Source organism: Centropristis striata, chromosome 23 (genome assembly GCF_030273125.1).
Source record: "Centropristis striata isolate RG_2023a ecotype Rhode Island chromosome 23, C.striata_1.0, whole genome shotgun sequence".
In the NCBI taxonomy this organism is placed as follows: domain Eukaryota; kingdom Metazoa; phylum Chordata; class Actinopteri; order Perciformes; family Serranidae; genus Centropristis; species Centropristis striata.
In genome coordinates this window covers 5,540,978-5,563,175 of record NC_081539.1, presented here as the reverse complement: position 1 = coordinate 5,563,175, position 22,198 = coordinate 5,540,978, and the positions used below count along the sequence as shown (strand labels likewise).

The window sequence follows — 22,198 nt, the reverse complement described above, 5'->3', positions numbered from 1 at the left end:
ATTTAGTTGTATGTGATGTTGGTGAGTTTTAGTTATTTTGTGTCTTTTGTCATTTTGTGTCTTTTTTGGTCATTTTGTGTTTGTTGTGTCTTTTTTGGTAATTTTGTCCATTTTTTGGTAATTTTGTCTCTTTTTTCTAGTCATTTTGTCTCTTTTTGTGTCTTTTTTTAGTCATTTTGTGTCTTTTTTGGTCATTTTCATTCATTTACAAGTAAAATCAAAAACCAATAAAAAGAAAATGACAAAAAAAAGATGTAAGGATGTAAAGTTTGGATGCACCTTTAAATAAAAAACCTCACAGACAACAGGTTGTTGTTCAGAAAGCTTATTCGAAAGCTTAAGTTTGAGAGTTTTTCTTGCATATTTACATTGTTATTTTGACTTGTGTGCATATGAATCGTCTTTTTCTTAGTCTGAAGGATTCAGTTGTATGTGATGTAATGAGAGCTTCAGCAGGCCTGCAGGGCGACCAGCTGACTGTGTGGTGTGAAGCTGGATTCGGGGCTGGCGGCCTGGTTTGTCCCCGTGTTGGAGCTGTTTGTCTTGTTATAGTGTCTCCTTAAACTGTGGAAGACCTCAGCGAGGAACACGTGACCGTCCACCTCGTACGCGCTGACGTCCGTCTGCTCAGCAGGCAGCCGGCCGCTGGACATCAGATCCCTGAAGGCCTGCAGACGATGAGTTCAGGTTAACTTCTGACTGGATGGTTTCAAGTTCAAAGGACCACAAATACACTTCACTGAATGTCACCAGAATTATTTTGTCCAAAGTTAACTCTATGGAGTCTTGGACTATTCTGCCCATTTTTGAATCCTTTTCATGTCTTTTTTGTGTCTTGTTTTAGTTATTTTGTGTCTTTTGTCATTTTGTGTCTGTTGTTGTGTCTTTTTTGGTCATTTTGTGTCTGTTGTTGTGTCTTTTTTTGGTCATTTTGTCTCTTTTTTTTGTCATTTTGTCTCTTTTTTTGTCATTTTTTTGTCATTTTGTCTATTTTTTTTGTCTTTTTTCTAGTAATTTTGTGTCTTTTTGTTTCTTTTTTAGTCATTTTGTGTCTTTTTTGATCATTTTTGTGTCTTTTTTTGACGTCATAAAGAAGTCCTGCTCCGGCACTTTCGTGGACTCCAGAGGGTTAACTCTCTGAAGTTCAGGAGATTTTGGTTCAAATTTGTCAACTTCCTCTGCATTCATTTCTGTCTCTGTTCAGCATCTTTCAGTCTGTCCTTACATCACATGCATGGCTCCTTTTTCTCCACACAAACTTGGCTATCAGTCAGATTTTTCATTTTATTTTAATTAAAGTATAAAGCTGCCAGGAACCCAAAATACAAACAAAAGACACAGGTTTCTATGGAAATGTATCATTTTATACACACAAAAGCAGCATAGAAAAGAATAAATAATGAAACTACAAAACAGTCTATTTGCATGTAAATTAAAAAAAGTAATAATTTTCATTGTAGAGAGAAAACTCTCATTTTAAAAATGGTCTAGAAACATAAATAACACACTGTGAAAGCTCCTATGATTGCACTTTAACTGTCTTTCTCAGCTTGTCTACATATCATATATAAATAAAGTTATTACTGTAAATAAAACGTGTATTTTCAATAAATAGATGGACTCCAGAGGGTTAAAGGCAGCAGGTGTTTCTGATCCACTTCAGGATGTGTGTGTGTTACCTGACACACCGGCTCCTCCAGCTGGTTCCCCCAGATGTAGATGTGAGTCAGAGTTGTGTTTTCTGTCATAGCGTGAGCCAGAGACAGCAGACCCTCCGTCCTGATGTTGTTCCTGCAGACAGACAGCCTGACACACGGAGACACAGGTTGGACGTCTCATTGAATTAAAGTTGCATCATTCTGATAACACAGACACATTCTTCTCTACTTCAGATCTCTAAAAGAAGTAAAAATAACTTCTAAAAATCATATTCAAACCTCTGGAATCCTTGAAATAAATAAAAACAGGATACTTTCTCCTCCTCAGACCTATAAGAGTCCTTAAAACAAGTAAAACATGACATTTCTCCGCTTCAAAATCATTAAAATAAGTAAAAACATAATGTTTTCTCTTCTTCAATTCTCTAATATTCCATAATATAAGTAAAAAGTGGATATTTTCTCCTCCCATCTAAAAGTAATTTCTCCTCTTTAATAAGTTAAGACTACTGATACTTTCCCCTCTTCTGACAATGTAAAAGTCTTTCAAGAGACAAATCTGAGAAGGAAAATACTCACAAAGCATTAAAACATTAAGGTGAAGGGGTCAGAAGGAGCAGTTGCTTCATTTTAAACGTTGCAGAGCTGCTGTTTATGTGACTCACTCTCTGAGGCTGCAGCGCGGCCAGCTGACCGCCTCGCTCAGGTACACAGCGCCTTCATCTTCGATCCGATTGGCCGACAGATCTATGACCTCCAGGCTCGGGTTCTTCTTCAGCAGCTCGGCGAGGTGACGCACGCCGTCACGAGTCACACGGTTCCTGCACAACAAGACAGTGGGGCTTACTTCTCTTTACCAGTTTCACTCCATTTTCTCCACATATTCTCCATCTCCATAGGTTTAAATTTTTGATAGCAGCCATATAAAGTCTATGAGAACCAATATATCCTCCAAACCACTTAGAAGGTCAATCTTGGTGTCAAAATCTACATTTTCTGGGTCAAAGAATCATTTAAAGTTATTGATATATAAATAGAATATCACTAGATGATTATTTAATCAAATAGATATGTTCATTTTGGCCATCTATTGTGTACATAAATATCAAAAAACAAAATGACATATCTAAACAAACATATCTTTTAAGATCATCAAAATAAGTAAAATAGGATTGTTTTTCTCCTCCTCAGACCTCTAACAGTCAACAACAGGGTGTTTTCTTCCCTTTAAATCTGTAAAGATCATTAAATGAGTAAAAACAGGATATTTTGACCTCTTCAAGTCCCTAAAAAAATCCTTACAATAAGTAGAAACACAATGTTTTCTCCTCTCTAAATCTCTGAACATCCTTGAAATAAATAAAAACAGGATATTTTCTCCTCCTCAGACCTTTAAAAGTCCTTGAAAAAAGTAAAACATGATATTTCACCTCTTCAAATCTCTCTCTAAAAAAAAAAAAAAAAAGTAAAAACATAATGTTTTGTCCTTTTCAATTCTCTAATAATCCAGAATATAAGTAAAATAGCTCTAAAAGTCTTTAAAATAACAACAACAGGATATTTTCTTCCCTTTTAAATCTGTAAAGATCATTAAAATGAGTAAAAACAGGATATTTTGAACTCTTCAAGGTCCCTAAAAAATCCTTAAAATAAGTAGAAACACCTCTGCTCTTTACCAGTTTCAGCCCTGAGCATCAGATGGATTCTACTACTGACAGAAACGTCTGTGTTCCTACCCGTGCAGGTCCAGGTATCTCAGGCTGTGGTTGAGCTGCAGGCCGTCGGCCAGACGCTCCATCCCTCCGTCACTCATCCCCATCGTCCCCAGGTGGAGCTCCACCAGGCTGCTGTTCACCGCCAGCATCTCAGAGACGTGCACCGCCCACTCCTCCTGAGACACACACACACACACACACACACATGCTTGTATTTAAATAGTTGTGAGGGCCAACCCTTGGCAGAACACCAACAGTGTGAGGACATTTGTAGTTGTAAGGACATTTTTCCCGGTCCTCACAAAGAAAATGCTAGGATAGCCTCTAAAGGCCTTAATTAATCATCTGTATGAATTTCAGGGAAGGTTCTAACAGATGGTAAACCCTGAAATGTGTGTGTTGTGCTAGGGGAAGTGGTGGTCCTCACAACTACATAAAGACATGTGTGTGTGTGTGTTCTTGTACTTCCTACATAGTGGGGACCAGAACGCATTTTTAGCCAAGAAAGTGAGGACATTTCGGCCGGTCCTCACTTCTTTAAAGGCTGTTTTTGAGATACCAGACTTTATTTTAGGGTTAAAGGTTACAATTAGGTTCATGTTTAAAAAAAGATGATTAATTAACTAACTGAAACTGTATTGTGTGGTTACAAAACTAACTAAAATTATAGTGAAATTGTCCTTAGTTTTCGTCTTTGTCAACTTTTTTCATACATAATGAAGATGGATAAGACAAAGGAAATGAAGGGAAAATTTACTGTGACCTCTTTTAATCTCCCACCCAACAAACACCCCATTACAAAAAAATACAACTAATAAAAACTAAACTAAAACTAAAGCATTTAAAAAAAATAAATACTAAACTAAAACTAGAAAACTCACTCTAAAAACGAATTAAAACTAACTGAATTTGAAAACAAAAATTCACAACAAAATTAAAACTAAAACTAATGAAAAATTCAAAACTATTATAACCTTGGTAGGGAATCCACTATTGCCCTGAGGGCCCTCACAAAAGATAGAAATACAAGAATGAGTGTGTGTGTGTGTGTGTGTGTGTGTGTGTGTGTGTGTGTGTGTGTACCTGGTAGCTGAAGAGCAGCGGCCGGCTGAGATCCACTCTGAGGAGAGTTCTGTTGCTTTTCAACACGATGGCAAAGGCGATCACACTCTGAGTGGCCTGCAGGGACAGAGGAGACCCCAACCATTCTTACAACACCAGACACACTGATAAACTTCATCTTCCTTTTTGTCGCACTACTATTACTGAGTTTTCTTTTGCTTACAGAGGCTCCATACTTTGGAATTCTCATATTCATGTAGTTCAATTATCTTCATCCCTCAATAATTTTAAGTTAAGACTGAAAGCTTAACTGTGAAATCAAGACTCCTAATAGTTTCTTTTCCAGTCTAGTTGTCATTGGATCATTATCTCTTATACATGCTCATACACTCAAATACAATTATCTACCTTTATACACACCCATGTTTTTATTTCTGACTTTTTTGTGTGTGTGCTATAAAATGGCACTTTTATTGCTTTCTTTTTTTTTGTTATTTGTTGTTGCTTGCTCTCGTTGTTGTTGTTGATTTACTTTTGAATTTTGTATATTTCTTGGGGAGGTGCTTCTTATAAGCCCATATAGGGTTTTTTAACCTCTCCCGCACTTACTATTTTTGTTTCATTTCTGTTTTTTGTAATTTTTTGTAAAATAAAAATAAAAAAAGTACAATCATTATTATATTTAATTAAGTATTCAGACAATCAACTGAAAGCTGACAACCTGAAGATTACATTTACATTTAGTCATTTAGCAGACTTCTATCCAAAGCGACTTACAGAAAAGGGAAACTAATTAGTCTAATGTGCAGCTCAGCACTGTGTTTAAAGTTGTTCTTTCAGAAAGAGTAGTTAGATAGTTCATTCATTAAATATAAAATATATAATAATGAAATATTGTGAATAAGTGAATAAGGCTTAGAACATTATCTTCATGCTCACTTGTTGTCGCTGCAGTTTTTGTGCTAAATACGATTTGTAACACAGATTCTGTTCTAAATTTAACCATTTTGGAGCACTTGAGAATGAATAAAAGTGGCCAAAAAAACTCCTAAATACAACTTTAAGTCACCAAAACCTTGAGGAAAATCCAGGAAAGAATCCATGCTGTGATTTGGTCTCAAAACTTTTCCTATTTTGGAGATTTCTACAAAAACTGCATTTATCTGTGATTGAAACTGACTGTCTGGTCAGGTCATCCAGACTTTAAACTAAAATGTACCAGCGTGACAGAGAGTGCTCTTTATGAGTGAGTGTGTGTGTGTGTGTGTGTACCAGGTCACAGTGGGCCAGCTCCAGCTCCTGCAGGGTGCAGTTCAGCTGCAGCATGCTGGCCAGGTGCATGGCTCCTCTGTTCTGGATCTTATTACCCGACAGAGTGAGGCGGAGCAAGGTGCTGTTACACTACAGAGGGAGAGGGATTAAAAAAAAATACAAAGTAATTATTGTTAATAAAAACTGATAGTGGGACGGCATAACTCGCCTATTGTTTACTCTGCAAAAAGCACCTAATTTAGTACATGTTGACTTAATATATTTAGAGGAAATCTGAGTATTGGGTTGTTACAAACTGACGTTCTGATGTGTGTGTGTGTGTGTGTGTGTGTGTGTGTGTGTGTGTGTGTGTGTGTGTGTGTGTGCGTGTGTGTTTGTGTGTGTGTGTGTGTCTCTCTATATGTGTGTCTCTATATGTGTTTGCGTGCGTGCGTGCCTGTGTGTGTGTGTCTCTATATATGTGTGTCTTTATGTGTGTGTGTGTGTGTGTGTGTGTGTGTGTGTGTCTATATGTGTGTGTGCATGTGTGTGTGTCTCTCTATGTGTGTGTGTGCATGTGTGTGTGTCTCTCTATGTGTGTGTGTGTGTGTGTGTGTGTGTGTGTGTGTGTGTGTGTGTGTGATGAACCTGCAGGCTCTTGGCGAGAGCTTCAGCTCCGTCTGTCTGAATGTCGTTAAACATCAAGTTGAGAGACTTTAGAGCAGAGCTGTCCTGCTGCTCAGTGAAAACACATAAAATAAACTTCAATCAATTAATTAATAAAATAATAATAATATTAATAAAATATAAAAAGTGAATAAGGCTCAGAACATAATGATGGGAGTATATGATGGCCATTCTCCTGCTCACTTGTGTCTTATACGTTGTTGCTGCTATTGATACAATTTTTGTTTTTATTATTAAATAATCATTTCAGGAAAACTAACCATTTAACTAAATCCAGCACATTTAGATCATATTACCATTAATTAATGCTCACCTGTAGGAGGTCGACGAGGTGTCTGACCCCTTCACCTGTGATGTTATTGTACCTGACGTCCAGGCCTGTTGATGCACAGAAAAACATGTTTACAGCTGTTAAAAACAAGTCTGAGTTACTGAAAAGAGTTCACCTGAAGCTGACTGCTCACCTGTCACACTCTGGTTGTTTCTGAGGCATTTAGAGAGAGCCAGAGCGTCTCGGTCATCAAGCCGCTGAACGCGTCTCAGCCGGTTGTTTCCTGGCAGTTTTAAGGTGAAGCTGCTATCAAAAACACAAAAACAACACTTTGATTGATTTCATGCTGCCTTCAGGTGCCTGAAAGTCTGACAACTACTGTTTCAGATAAGATTAAAATGCTTTTGGATGGAAGAAACACAAAGAGATTCCATTTTTTTATTATATTATAACCCTCCTGTTGTGTTGTGGGTCAAATTGAACCATTTCAAAGTTTAAAAATCTAAAAAAAAAGTTAAAAGTATTTTTTCGGAATGCAATCTCTTCTGCTTGGCTTAATAAGTCTAAAAAACAAAACATTTAAAATGGGTCATTTCACATATTTGAATGTTTTTATTACATAGATACTGAGGTGAATTGTGTTGATTTCAACATCACTCCATAAAATTAAAAAATGTAAAATAATACACTCAATGTCATGTAAAACTATAACTAGCCTACTACTAATTTGTTTTGTTTTTTTACTAAATGTGGCCCTAATATTATATTATATTTATAAGGCGCACACACAAACGTGCGCCTGGGTTTCCCATTAATTATTATTATTTATTATTTTTTTTGTATTTATCTGTGAACTGTGATGTTGACACGGAAAATCCCTGCATCAACCGGTAGCACCTAAAGGCAACATTAGCTCAGAAAGCTAGTCTTGTTTCTTGACAGTTTGAGCCTTTTTAGCTGAAATTTAAACATTTTAGATTAAATTTAGCCACTTACTCTGTTGCCTTGGACTCCTTCAAAACTTTCAAAACGTGTGGATTTATTTTTATCTCCTGTTCTGCGCAGATATCAGCGTAAAACTCTGAAATGTTTCCGTTAGCCATCATATGTGAACGCAGTGGAGTTTGAGTTTCTATGGCAACAAGGGAGGACGGCGTCCTGCGAAGGACAAAAAAAGTTAAAAATAACTGAATAAATAAATAAATAAAACAAAGGAAAAGAAACTTTTAATTCATGTTCAACAGAATATAACTATAATAAAAACAATATAATTTAAATGTTTACAATAATTAAATAATATTCCTTTTGAATCTAAAGCAGTAATACTTTTTTTTTACATTTTAATGGATAAAAATTATATTCACAAATGTAACTTGCTGCCATTTAAAATAACATAACTAAATAAATAATACAAATAATAATTGAATAAAAATAAAAATAACTGAATAAATAAATAAAATAAACTTTTAATTCACGTTCACCAGAGAATTTAACTATAATTTTTTAAAACAATTTAAATGTTTACAATAATTAAATTATATTCCTTTTGAATCTAAAGCAGTATTACTTTTTTTTTTTTTTTTAACATTTTAATGGATAAATGTTACAAATGTCACAAACATCAACTTGCTGATTTCTTTTAAATATTTCTTATTAATCTCAAAACTCACAATTTACATTTTTTTATTAAAACAATACTTTCATTAATAAAGATTTTTATTTAATTGAATTGTCATTTAAAAATACTTTTACTGTAATATTTTGGCAGTTAATTAAAAAATCCCCACTGCCATGCTCAATCTGAATTTACAAATATTTATTTCTATTATTTAGTATTAATTTGTAGTATTCTTATTCTGCAGATATAAGGTGTTTTAAACAGAAACAAATGTGCCAAAATATTCTATTTCTGAACAGCTGTTTAACAGTTATTTGAAAAGTCATAAACATTAAATACATGTAGAGACAGAATAGAAATGTTATTAGAAGAAAAACTGAGACAAACACACTTCTTATTGCTCATTTTTGTCTTTAGTTTGATTTTCCTGTTGTACAGTTTTAATACAGCAGTGAACTTGTATATGTAATTCGTGTACAATGCAGACATTTTATTCAAAAATTAAAAAAAGAAACAAAGAAACAAAAACTTTCAAGTTAACAGAAATATCCAAGTAATGCATTTTTCAAACTTTAAGCACAAACTCTTCTGCTAAGACCTAAAACAGCTGCTTAAAAAAACAACTATACAACACTGGAACAAAAAAACCTCAGTTTGCATTAACAGGGCGATGTTTACATTAATGAAGCCACCGACACATGTCAAACACTAAAGGTGGAACATTTATGATAAATAAAATCATATCTGGTCTGCTACCAACTACATTAGCTGTTAAAACAATGCCGAACTTCTTGGCTGACAAGTTTTTCTGATGAACACTCAGACGTGAGGAACATTTCTTTATATTAGAGAAATCATCCAGAAAAGTAACTCCAGTCACACGTCTGAGAAAACGCTGTCATAGTCAAGGTTTTTGGTAAAGTCTGAAACAAAGGAGCCAGAGTACAGTCAGTTTTCAGCCTTTTTCTTCCAATTTCTTGTTCATTTTAATGCCTGGTACAACCAAAGGTACATTTGTTTGGACAAATATAATGATAACAACAAAAATAGCAGATAAAAGTTTAATTTTAGGGCTGATATCTAGACATTTTCCATGGTTTTATTGATAATAACCAAAATCATTATCATGAAAAAAAATGGAAAATGTCTAGATATCAGCTCTTAAATTAAACTCTTACACTTAACTCTAATGATTTTGGTTATTATATATATATATAAAATGCATTTGTAGAATTATTTGTGCAGGATTGTTCCCTCCAGAGCGTTGTAAGTCGCTAAGATTTACATTTTCTGGACAAAAAGGCAGCAATTGTAGTCAAATATTGTCTGGATCGAGAATGACACTATTGAGGGATGTAGATTTATAATATTTTGTATTGAAAGTAATTACAAAACATAAATAATAGCAGTGTTGACACTTAAAAACAGTCACACCAACAAATCCTGGAAACCAGACATGGTCTGTTTTTCATGACGGCTACAGATGATCTAATCTGACTTTACCCAACAGCTGCAAATTAGGAAATTATGTCGTTTTATTAAATTGATAATAACCAGAAGCATTACCAATAAAACCATGTTAAATATCTAGATATCAGCTCTTAAATTAAACTCTTAAAGGGTTAAATGACAGGGTGCTCCAACTCTTCATGGGTCCCCAAAAGAAGACATTTTCTATGGTTTCCTTAATAATAACCAAAATCATTACCAATAAAACCATGTTAAATGTCTAAATATCAGATATCAGCTCTTAAATCAAACTCTCATCAGCTATTTTTGTTGTTATCATTATATTTGTCCAAACAAATGTACCTTTAGTTGTACCAGGAATTAAAATGAACAAGAAATTAGAGAAAACAATGGTGGTCTAATGTTTTTTCCCATGACTGTAGATGAAAAGTCTGTTTCTAAACTGGAAATAAAAAACGTTGCAGGTTTTCTATCTGACGTCAGTGATGTAACAGACATTTTCACCATTTAAAAACGGTCCGTTAGAGTCTATTTGAGGGGACAATTCATCTGCATGTGACTGATGTTGTTAAAAAGTGTTCCACGGCGGCGGCGGCGGCCTCACTGCTGCGGAGCGCTGTGCTCGGCGTTGTCCACCGTCCTGATGATGACGATCTGCTCCAGGCTCTGTGCCGGCGAGGGCGGCGGCCTCAGCTGCTCCACCAGAGCGTGGAGCGTGTCCGAGTTGATGGTCTGCTCCTGGTCCGCCTCGAAGCTCACCGGGTCGCCGCCGCCGCCGGGGTGGATGGAGGGGTGGGTGGGCTCGGCCTTGAAGTCCTGCAGGATGGCGGCGGAGCCGTCGGCGGTGGCGCCGTCGACGCCGGATGCAGACGGCGCCGTGGATTTGGGGTTGGGCGTGGTGGGCTCGGGGTTGGTGGGCTCGCCCTCCGGGATGGAAGGCATCCCGCCTTTGGTCTCCTGCGACAGTTTGCTCTGGACGAAGGCCACGGGGTGACTGGAGGCCAGGAGGACCACTACACACACACACACACACACACACACACACACACACACACACACACACACACACACACACACACACACACACACACACACACACACACACACCACAAAGAGTTATCACACTGAAATCTGCTTCTAATTTATCTTCTGGTTTATATACAGGGTTCGTACACTTTAGCAGTGGTCAAATCCAAGCATTTTCAAGGACTTTCAAGTTAAATTTTCAAGCTTTTCCAGTATCTTACACCTGTTGTAAATCACATGTTTTAGAAAAGTACTTACATATTAAAAGGGGGAGATTTCACTGAACCATACCAACAGTGATGGTGTTACACTTTTAGGAGGAACGGTCTTCATTTCAGATAGGCTACTTATTATTATTTTTACATTGAACATGTGATTATCTATAGTCTATAGATGGATATAGTCAGATTGCAAGAGAAATACAGTAAGAATTTCAAGCATTTATTATAAGCACTTAATCCAAAATCCAAGCACTTTTTAAACCTTGAAAATACAACCTTTAAATTCAAGCATTTTCAAGGATTTCAAGCACCCGAACGAACCCTGTAGACAGACAGACACACACACACACACACATATATATATAGATAGACACACACACACACACACACACACACACACAGACACACACATACAGGTAGACACACACACACACATATATATATAACAGCTCACCTGCTCTGGCTCTCTCCTTGTGTTGTCTCACTTCATCAGCGTGAGCTTTCTCCTGGTGTTTAATCATGTTCTTCACGCTGGCAAACCTGTTTCCACACAGCAGGCACTGCACACCGTTGTTCCCATCTACACACACACACACACACACACACACACACACACACACACACACACAGAGAGCAAAGTGTGAGCAACATGACTCTGTGATCAGTGAGTGGAGGCTGTGCTGCAGTCAGAAAGACTCACCTGGGTGCAGCCGCCTCATGTGCTTCTTCAGCTCTGAAGACGTCACAAAACTTGAGTCACACTGAGGCTGCGAACATTTGTACGGAGTTTCACCTGAAACACACACACACACACACACACACACACACACACACAGCGAGGAGAGTGAGAGAACAGCTGCTTCCAGCCAGAAGACGACCCGTTCTGGCTGCTAAACGTCTCCATGCGTCCAAACAGTCACTGTGGACTTCCAGCTGGCTGCAGGTCGGTCTCATTAATAAAAGTGAGAGAAAAACAACAACACTCACCTGTGTGTTTTCTGGCGTGGGCGATGAGAGACGAGGAGACGGAGAAGGACATGCCGCACAGGTCGCACTGGTACGGTTTCTCTCCGGTGTGTCGCCGCTTGTGATACGTCAGCGTGCTGGACTGAGCGAACGCCTGACCGCAGATATCACACACGTACGGCTTTTCACCGCTGTGCAGTCTGCAGAGAACACACAAAAAAATGGTATAGAACGTAAAAAAACTTACATTGAACACATTAGAAGGCATGTATTTAAAAGCCATTTCATTCTTAAAATGTTGACACAGTTATAGTTTCATTTTGGGCTGTTTGTTTTAACGGTTTCTATTGTTTATAATAATAGTTATACTATATAATAATGTATAATAATAGTGGAAAATGTGCGTGCCAGTTTACATGTCCTGTTTCTTCAGTGCAAAACCCAAAGATATTCAGTTTTATATGATATAAACCAGAGAAAAGCAGGAAATCTCCATATTTTAAATGCTAAAGAAAGCACTTTTTTGCAAAGGATTCATGATTTTTAAATCCAGTTGCAGCTCTAGTGGAGACTCTCAGGAGAATAAGCAGAATAACACAATAATAATGTGGTGTCAGTGGCAGAATGGAAGCAGTGTGTGTACCTGATGTGTATTTTGTAGTTGGACGAGGTGGCGAACTTGAAGCCGCAGCGCTCGCAGGTGTACGGCTTCTCCTCGCCGTGGTGCATCCGGCGGTGAGCCACCAGCTGACACTTCTGAGCAAAACACTTGTCGCATTGGGAGCAATTAAACGGCTTCTCGCCTGCAACAAACACCAGAGAGACAGAGACAGAGAGACAGAGACAGAGACAGACAGAGAGAGAGATGAAGAGGGTCAGCAGGTCAGCCAGAGAAACTCACCCACAGATACCTGAAAATGTATTTAACCAGCAGCTCTGCCCTACAAAGCCAAACTGAAAAACTGCTTTAAAGTTATTTCATGTTTTTTAACTGGCCAGCCAAATGAGTTATAGATAGGTCACTTATTTATACATGCATTGATGATGTAATTCCCCTTGACAATCAGGTTCATTTTATTTTCTATAATGTGCCAGATCACAACAGAAGTCATTTACGGTTACCTTTCCTATACATCTTGTCATTTTATTTAACAAAATAAATAAGCTTGTTATTTATCCTATTTACAAGACGGCGTGTTATTTCTGTCTCTACGTGGCTGCACGTTTACATTTCTTGTCTGTAGTGCGCCCCGATGCGCAAAATTACAAGAAATACAGTTTTGAAATATTTCACTTTATGTGTAATGAAACTATATAATGTATGAGTTTCACTTTCTGAAATGATTGACAAAAAATATTGAACTTTTTCATGATATTCTAATTTTTTGAGATGTACCTGTATATTATGAATAGTGTAGATATCTCAGCAGCTTGAAATGTGACGTTAGCACAGCACATGAGACTATAGCGGGTCGCCACAGTCTAAGTCATTAATGGAAACCCTTACACCACTACGTCAAGAAGTAGGAATGTTGCCAATATCATGATATGCAATTTTTTTTACTCATGAAAAAATTACATGACAATAATTCTACTCCTTAAAGAATTGTCACTAGCACTTATTGATGCACTAACGGCTCTTACTGCACTAAACCTTGATTGTTTGCTTTTTTCTTCCTGTAGGTCAATTTGGATAAAAGCAAATAATTTACTTTAACCCTCTATGGCATGGGTCTTGAACTCGTGGCCCGCGGGCTAATTGTGGCCCTCGTGACGATATTTTGTGGCCCCCACCTTGATATGAAAGTTTAATGTGAGTTTTATATGAATGGCACTTTACCGTGTTGTGTGTGGAAGGTCCCTTTAATTACTTTTTTGGGTAATTTTGTGTCTTTTTTTTGGTTATTTTCTGTCTTTTTCTGTCATTTTGTGTCTTTTTTGGTAATTGTGTCTTTTTTTAAAAGTAATTTTGTGTCTTTTTTTTGGTAATTTAGTGTTTTCTCAGTCATTTTTTGCAATTTTGTGTCTTTTTTTGGTCATTTTGACACTGCCTCCAGCGGCCCCCAGGTAATTTGAGTTTGAGGCCCCTGCTCTATGGTACAGTGTTCCTGTAAGACGCTTTGGATAAAGGCGTCTGCTAAATGACTAAATGTAAATGTACATTGGTATAATCATGAACGATACGACATGGCACAGCCCTAACTGACAGGTGATTCTCAGCTCACCTGTGTGAATGCGCAGGTGTGTTTTCAGCTGCGTGGCCTGTCTGAAGAGTTAGTGTTTTTCAGTCATTTTGTGGCTTTTTTGTAATTTAGTGTTTTTTCAACCATCGTGTGTCTTTTTTCTAGTAAGTTTGTGTCTGTTTTGGTCATCTTGTGTCTTTTTTAAGTAATTTAGTTGTTTTCTGTCATTTTGTGTCTTTTTTTTTAGTAATTTTGTGTCTTTTTGAGACCCCTGCTCTATAGTATGGTGGGTTTTTTTCAGCTCACCTGTGTGTATGCGCAGGTGTGTTTTCAGCTGCGTGGCCTGTCTGAAGGTTTTGGAGCAGAAGATGCAGACGAAGGGCTTCAGGCCCTTGTGGATCTTCTCGTGGCGCCGCAGGCTGCTGACGTCTTTGAACAGTTTGTTGCACTCGGTGCAGGACAGCGACATGCCGTCCACGTCGGCCGGGTCGTGCTCCGTGATCTCCCCCTCCTCCATCTCCGTCCCCAGCCAGTCCAAGTCTTCGTCATCATCGTCATCCTCTTCCTCCACAATGGCCTTGGGCCTGCCCCGCCCCCTGCCTCTCCCTCTGCCCCGCCCCCTCCCCCGGCCCCGCCCCCTGCGGGCCGTCTCCCCGCCGCCGCTCAGCCGAGGTTTCTTGGGCGGAGCCTCGTCGTCCTGCGAGGGGCTCCAGTCCTGCGACGTGTCCCCGAAGTCCTTCACGCTGCCGTCAGACTCCTCCAGAGACAGATCTTCGCTTTTAACCACTCCTCTGCCTCTCCCCCGGCCCCGCCCCCTCCCTCGCCCCCGGCCCCTCCCCCTCCCCCTGTAGCTGGTCTTGGGCGTGGCGTCAGCCGAGCCGCTGGCCTCCACCTGCTCCCCGCTGAAGCTCTTGGGCCTCCTGCCTCTCTTCCTGCCCGCTCCTCCTCTCCCGGCGCTCCGAGGCGCCGTGGGGTCGTACTCCTCGTCGCTCTTCTCCCCCTCCTCCATATCCACCCCCCCCACCTCCCCGGCCTGCTCTTTGAGGTCCTCCCCCTCCTCCTGCCACTCCCCCGTCACCGAGGCGATGGACAGGGGCAGAGGGGAGCTGGGGCTGCCGGGGGACGGGGACGGGGACAGACCCGTCTCTTTGTCCAGCTCTGACTGGGACGTCTCGCTCATCTCAGCCCAGTGGGGCGTCTCCTGCAGGTACCTGGTGGCCTCGGGGATCCCCAGAAACACGGCGGCCCGACGCACCGACGCCTGTCTGGTGCTGGAAACACACAAACAAACATTTTACACATTCAAGTTATCAGATTATTTACTTTAACTTTTATATGAATGGCACTTTCCCGTGTTGTGTGTGGAAGGTCCCTTAAATTACTTTTTTTGGTAATTTTGTGTCTTTTTTCGTAATTTTGTGTATTTTTTGGGTAATTTTCTGTCTTTTTTTTTAAAAATTGTGAGGCTTTATTGGTAATTCTGTGTCTTTTTTTGTGGATAATTTTGTGTCTTTTTTAAGTAATTTAGTTTTTTTCTGTAATTTTGTGTCTTTCTTGGTAAGTTAGTGTTTTTCAGTCATTTTGTGGCTTTTTTCTAGTAAGTTTGTGTCTGTTTTGGTCATCTTATGTCTTTTTTAAGTAATTTAGTGTTTTTTTGAGACCCCTGCTCTATAGTATGGTGTTGCCCTATTTTTGGCCTGTCAAACTTCTACAATGCATGTTTTTGAGTCATGCGATACTTTAAAAAAGAGGGAAGAGTGTAGGGAACCACATAATTTGTCACATGACCTCCAGGAGGCCATATTGAAAACTATTTTGCAGACTTTTCCAAAGAAAACAACTTTGCCATTTTGCGCCACAAAAAAATCACTCAAAACATAATTTGGAAAATGTCTCTTATGAGCTATTTTTGTTGTTATCATTATATTTGTCCAAACAAATGTACCTTTAGTTGTACCAGGCATTAAAATGAGCAAGAAATTGAAGAATAGAATGGTCTGATATTATTTCCATGAGTGTTTGTGCTGCAGTTGTACCTGCTGAGGTTCATCTGTCCGGTGTAGATGAACTCCAGGAGCTTCTCCAGAGCGTAGCGGCTGACCTTATCGGGGTCAAGGGTCGTCACGTCTTGGCCCTTCTCAGCCTGGGAGGAGAAGTACTTGCTGAACGCGGCCAGGATGTTGCGGTGGGCTCTGAACTCTACGTCCCGCACCATGATGGTGATATCACACAGGAAGTCCATCTCCCGCTGCTGGTGGAGGCGCTGCAGCAGCAGCTTCCCGTGGTTGGTGACACTCGCCATCTCTGCTGCTCAACAGAGGAAGAAACATTAACGCTCTGGGCTCTAAGATCAATCCGTCCTGATCAGATCATGTGACGTTTAACAAAAAAAATAGTTCACATGGAGCGCTGCTATTAACTAGGGTTGTCAAAAGTATCGATACTAAAATGTTGTATCCGGATACAATACTCATTTTCAAAAGTCTCGAGTATCTGAAGCTTGTTATCATAGTTGCAGTTTCTTTTTGCACAACTGTTTTTTATTATAAATATTTAACCTGTGGTTCTGTTAATTTTTTAATTTTTTTAATTTTTTATTATTAATTTAAACAAAACACAACATAAGTCACCAATGGACAAACACAGTAAAAAAGAGAAAAAAAGAAAGAAAAAGAAGAACAACAAAATCACAAAACCAACCTAAATAAATAAATAACAATAAATAAGAACTTTAACACATTAAATAACATTAAATCTAAAACTAGACACAAACAAACATCAAACATAATTACCACATAAAACATACAGTATATCAGTAAACTTAATAACCTAAGAGAAAATATTCTGTTAATTTTTACATGTTGCATTTTTCTTGTTAATAAAAATATTTCTGTTAAATTTTGGGGTCTTTGTTTTTATCCTGGTGGTATCAAATATCGATTATTTTCTTGAGTATCGGTATCGAGTTGATCATTTTAGTATCGTGACAACCCTACTATCAACTTCACTCCAAAGTACAGACTTGAAACTTTCTCCTAATTTTTGTTTGACATTCCTAGCTCATGTAATGCTCATGTTTTAATTTGATAGTGCAGAAATATTTGAGCGTTGGTGGAGCTCTCTGTTTCATTTCGCACATAGTTTGTTTTGAAGAGTTGCAGCAAAAAAAAGCCTATAAATATACATGTTTTTATGGGACTTTTTTGTATATAGTTTTATTATATTTAAATTTTTACCTTTTTATATGTTCATATTTGTATCCTATGTTTACATTTTCAAGTTCCAAAACAGTTCATTGAGCATATTTGTGGTAATTATTGTAGTAAATAGTATATTTTTTCAAATGGGATTTCATGATTTTTGGGCCCAATATGTTGATAAAGTAGGTTAAAGTGAGAAAAATGGATACCAAATATGGGTATAGTAAACATTTTTTATGTGGTACATGAATGGCAAAATTAAAAGTATTTGAAAATGGCCAAAATAATCTCAGACCCCAGAGGGTTAATGCCACTGTTATTTTTATTTTTTAAACGTATTATCCTCTGGGTGGCGCTGCGAGATGCTAAAATCTACTGAGAATATTTTAATTTCTCGAGCAACCAGCCTCATAAAACTGTCCCTACTGCACATTTGAACCCTGATTTGCATGTCAAACTTTCACCGTTTCAAAAGGCAAACACAATGTTTGAATTATTGCTGCTTCAAGATTTTTATCATATGTTTTTTTGCATTTTGTGATCATTTTAATGCATCCAGTCCAGCTGAAAACATGTTTACCATCCAATGCTTAACTTCTGCTGCTCTTACATGGCAAAAATACAAATGAGAATGCATGTATTGTTATTGATAAGTTTACCTGATGTTATATTGATGTTATATTGATGTTATATATTATATTGTTATATTGTATTGATTAGAATAACTGAGCTTCAGTCAACTTCAACATTCTTACCAAATTATTATGATGGTCCAAAATACAACGTTAACTATATTTGATTCTATTTGAGACACAAAAAAGTACAATTTTGTTGGATTTTTGTTGAATTTAAGGTAAAAATAAAACAACTGTTAAGGCTTTAACTGTCAAAGTTGATATTATACATTCTTATAATTGTCAATAAAACCCACAAAAAGACCAAAAAATAAAGCATGAGTACACCATTGGTTTCTACTGGAAATGTCTTTAAAAGCATAAATACATATAGTTTCATTTAAAAAACGTCTGATTACTGTTTCATATATATATATATATATGGCCTTAAGCACATAAAAACCTGGCCTTAAGCACATGAAAAACCTATTATAGTGCAGTTGTAAACATGTATGATAATAACACTTACCCTCAGTAGTGTGTCTGCTTGTCCTCCTCCTCTTTAATTCTTTATTTGTAGTTTTCTCTGTTGGAGAGAGTTATGATTGAAGTTATGAGTATTGGGGCATGTAAGGAGACAAAAACATTGAGTTTTTGAAAATTTTCTTTTACATTTTTGAATTTTATGGAGTGATGTTCACCTCAGTATCTATGTAATATAAACATGCAAATATGTGAAATGACCCATTTTCAATGTATATGTTTATTACACTTATTAAGCCAAGCAGAATAGATTTAATTCCGAAAAAATGCTTTTAACTATTTTTTTTTTAGATTTGTAAACTTTGAAATGGGTCGATTTGACCTGCAACATAACAGGAAGGTTAAATTATAATAAACAATGGAAAAATCGTGTAAGGAGACAATCCACGGGGCGTAATAGCAGTCTAAAAATATGTTTATTATCTTTATAAACACTTAAAAAGAGATAAAACTCTCTGAATCAGCAGCTTTGACAGGTGAGATAGAAAAGCAGTTTTGGAAAATAAAAGCTCCCGCCTGCTTCCTGAGCAGGCCTGGCGGTCATGTTAATGCTAACAGCGGTGTCGTAGATGGGTTTAAATGACTTCTGGTGGTGGTTTGTCGCTTCATGAAGGTTCATAAACACGTCGTGTGTTGCACAAGCCACCCAAGAAGCGACTAAAGTGTCCGAGTGTTTAATCAGAGAGGATTCTGCGCGGAGCCGAAGCTAAGTGTTTTTGTAGTGGTAAAAAGCGCGGAAAACATTGTGCTCTTATTTCGAAGGTTCGTCGGTTTGTACCGGTGGTGAGCACGTAAGTTGGCACAGAATGTCAGAAGCGCTTATTTCAACGACGAGACGCGCTAAACCGTCGTCAGCTCTGGGAAATTGCAAGTTAAAATGCAGCATTATTAATCCAACACAAAGTAAATAAAAGCAGAAAAGTACCTTCTAATATCCGCGATCTCCAGCCATTATCCCGTGACGTCAGGAGTTCTCGCGAGACTTCGCCGCTCAACAAAGATACTCGGTTCGGTCAAGATGAGCACCGCCCCGCCCAGACGACGGACGGGAGGAAGGTACGATCACTATCCCAGAAAGCGTCATCCTGTTAAAATAATCGCCTAAGTCATTTTTCAAAGTTTAAAAAATCTAAAAAAATAAATAGTTAAAAGTATTTTTTCGGAATTAAATCTCTTCTGCTTGGCCTAATAAGTGTAATAAACATATACATTGAAAATGGGTCATTCACATATTTGCATGTTTATATTACATAGATACTGAGGTGAACATCACTCGATAAAATTCAAAAATGTAAAATAACATTTCCAAAACCTCAATGTCGAGTAAAAGTATCATATTTATAAAGATAATAAACATATTTTTAGACTGCTATTACGCCCCGTGGATTGTCTCCTTACACACTCCAATACTCTGTTTTTCAATTATAACTATCTCCAACAGAGAAAACTACAAATAAAGAATAAAAGAGGAGGAGGACAAGCAGACACACTACTGAGGGTAAGTGTCATTATCATAAATGTTTACAACTGCAACATAATAGTTTTTTTTTCATGTACTTATCGCCGGACTCATTTTTTTCAAGTTTTGCAGGAAAAACAAAAAACTTCACCAAAAGTGTAACATATGACATTTATTGATCATTTCACTCAAAAAGGATGTAACAAAGGATGGCTATTGGTATAGTAATAACACTGTGTAAATGATGTAACTTAAGAGAAATAAATGACTGAGGCAATTTTTTGAACATGCCTTTGTGACTTAAGCAAGATATGGTAACACTTTATTTTGAAGGTGTCTACATAAGAGTCACACAAGCCTGTCAGAAACATGACATGACAAGTATCATGAGCATTAATGTTACTTCAAAGTGTCATTAATGTTCATGACACATCCCATGTCATGTTTATGACACGCTCATGACACTCTTATGTACACACCTTCAAAATAAAGTGTTACTAATATTAGTGTCAACAATAAAACACTGATAAACTAAACTGATGGCTAAACAATCTCCCTCTAGCTCTTATTGCTGGGTTCTTATCTGATGCCTATGAATGTGGCAAATTGTCAAATAAGTGATGATCTTAAAGGGGTAAAATCACATGATCTGGTCAACTGAGGATGTAGGAGATTTTACCATAGGTGGCTATGAGGAGATGATTTAGGCAAAAAAAACAACAATTTTGACAAAAAATGACTTAGCCGATTATTTTAACAGTGTGACGAAATATAGTTTAAGCCAGGGATGGGCAACTGGAGGCCCGGGGGCCACATACGGGCCGCAGCCTTACTTGAAGTGGCCCTCAGTACAACTACATGCATTTGAGCATGAAATCTTAAAAGTGCAGTGTAAAAATGCACAAAATTACTTCTTGCTATTAATGTTGGTCTGCTGTTCTTGCACTGAAAAAAAAAGAAATCACAGTAAGTGGTTATTTTTTATTTGCTTCAAACCTTTTGTATTCCTATTTATACTGTTATACATGCATTTGAGCATGAAATATGTTAAGTTACTGCACTGTTAACATATTTAAAATTGCAGTTTCATCATATCTGGTTAAGTGCACGCTCCTATATTGGTCCATGAAAAACTGTGGCCCCCTCCAGCATTTAAGTTGCCCATCCCTGGTCTAAGCCTAACTGTAATAACTAGGCAAAGGGTAAAACTTAGGAAAACTGCTTTAAAAATGTTTAACGTTTTTTACCTGGCCAGCCTAATGGGTTATAGGTAGGTCAGTGATATGACACTTATAAACCATGCAACACCTCCAGAGTCTCTTAATCCCTCTGGGGGCTAACTTGTAGTGGACACTTTTCCCCCTAGTCGAAACACGGCTAATGCATTTAAATGTTGTAGTTCTTGTGGAGACAATGTCAGATACTTAAAATTAATTAAAACATTTTTTTACACTTTATTGCCTCTTGTAGCAAAGTTAAATATCTTCTTGCACCACTGCAAGTTATTGTGTTGAACCCAGTTTTTCTGTCTTGCTGCTGCATTAAATCACTGGTTTATGATCCTCTATGACAGCATATTACAGGAAACTCTTCCTCTGTGGTGCTCAGCACCCCCAGAGCAGCCAGAGTGATTGAAACCTCAGCAGGTGGAGTTTAATGGGGAGATAAGTGAGCTGAATATTGTATGAAAAACACCTTCAGCTCCTCTGCGTCTCTCCATCTTCTTTAATTTCCCTGCCAGGAGGCTTTCTCCCTCTTATTATCCTGCTCTCAAGTAACTATCAGCCACCATCTTTATTGTCATTTCAGTTAATTGTGGTTTATAGTGTTTATATATTTGAAAAAATGCCTAAAATGAAAGGTACTTATCCATAGTCACTGTCAGCAGTTGAAAGCAGGCAGGAGTACCAACACAGAAGCTCAACAATGTACTTAGACACCTAAAAATCAATATAAAAATCACCTAAAAATCAATATAAGTTTAAGTGCAGGCTATATTTAGAGTAACTTCACTGATTTACCTTGCTGTTAAAGTTTACAGAGGAGGAAGTGAACTGATCTATATGCTCTCATCAAAGCCACCAGACCCCATTGACAAAAACAGTAATTTTCATAATTTACTGAATGAACATCATGTTGTGTTGAAAAATACTTGTAACTAACTTTTAAGACCCAAATCTCATTATAAAAATGTTTGCTGTGGTCATAAATCTAGTGAGAAGTAGACTCATTCTAACAGAGTTCTTTTTGCAAC

At 37.7% G+C, this 22,198-nt stretch overlaps 2 protein-coding genes across 3 annotated transcripts; both read right to left on the bottom strand.

The window, feature by feature from the left end:
* Positions 1 to 252: 252 nt before the first annotated feature.
* On the bottom strand, positions 253 to 7,773 carry lrrc34 (leucine rich repeat containing 34). 2 transcript variants are annotated; one of them, XM_059327206.1, is made up of 10 exons: positions 7,641 to 7,773; positions 6,838 to 6,950; positions 6,687 to 6,751; positions 6,335 to 6,421; positions 5,708 to 5,836; positions 4,457 to 4,552; positions 3,395 to 3,549; positions 2,324 to 2,479; positions 1,680 to 1,806; positions 253 to 668 (listed from the first exon to the last, which is right to left on the bottom strand). In XM_059327206.1, exons 1-10 carry the CDS (start codon positions 7,748 to 7,750, stop codon positions 450 to 452), a joined length of 1,257 nt encoding a protein of 418 aa, XP_059183189.1. In that variant the 5' UTR covers positions 7,751 to 7,773; the 3' UTR covers positions 253 to 449. The 2 variants fall into 2 exon arrangements, with proteins under 2 accessions (XP_059183189.1, XP_059183190.1); XM_059327207.1 differs by having other exon boundaries at positions 6,838 to 6,947.
* Positions 7,774 to 8,653: 880 nt separating this feature from the next.
* Positions 8,654 to 19,397, bottom strand: mynn (myoneurin). Its single transcript, XM_059327414.1, has 9 exons — positions 18,615 to 19,397; positions 18,472 to 18,528; positions 16,165 to 16,435; positions 14,435 to 15,399; positions 12,589 to 12,748; positions 11,967 to 12,145; positions 11,680 to 11,772; positions 11,434 to 11,559; positions 8,654 to 10,745 (listed from the first exon to the last, which is right to left on the bottom strand). Exons 3-9 carry the CDS (start codon positions 16,428 to 16,430, stop codon positions 10,333 to 10,335), a joined length of 2,202 nt encoding a protein of 733 aa, XP_059183397.1. The 5' UTR covers positions 16,431 to 16,435; positions 18,472 to 18,528; positions 18,615 to 19,397; the 3' UTR covers positions 8,654 to 10,332.
* Between the last annotated feature and the right edge of the window lie 2,801 nt (positions 19,398 to 22,198).

Excerpts from the sequence above, each read along its gene's own strand:
- mynn (XM_059327414.1), bottom strand. The coding sequence starts at position 16,430 with ATGGCGAGTGTCACCAACCACGGGAAGCTGCTGCTGCAGCGCCTCCAC. Across the intron at positions 12,146-12,588 it reads AACTACAAAATACACATCAG|ACTGCACAGCGGTGAAAAGC; the intron begins GTACACACACTG and ends TGTTCTCTGCAG. Across the intron at positions 11,560-11,679 it reads CATGAGGCGGCTGCACCCAG|ATGGGAACAACGGTGTGCAG; the intron begins GTGAGTCTTTCT and ends GTGTGTGTGTAG.
- lrrc34 (XM_059327206.1), bottom strand. The coding sequence starts at position 7,750 with ATGATGGCTAACGGAAACATTTCAGAGTTTTACGCTGATATCTGCGCA. Across the intron at positions 2,480-3,394 it reads AGATACCTGGACCTGCACGG|GAACCGTGTGACTCGTGACG; the intron begins GTAGGAACACAG and ends CTTGTTGTGCAG. Across the intron at positions 1,807-2,323 it reads CCGCGCTGCAGCCTCAGAGA|GCTGTCTGTCTGCAGGAACA; the intron begins GTGAGTCACATA and ends TCCGTGTGTCAG.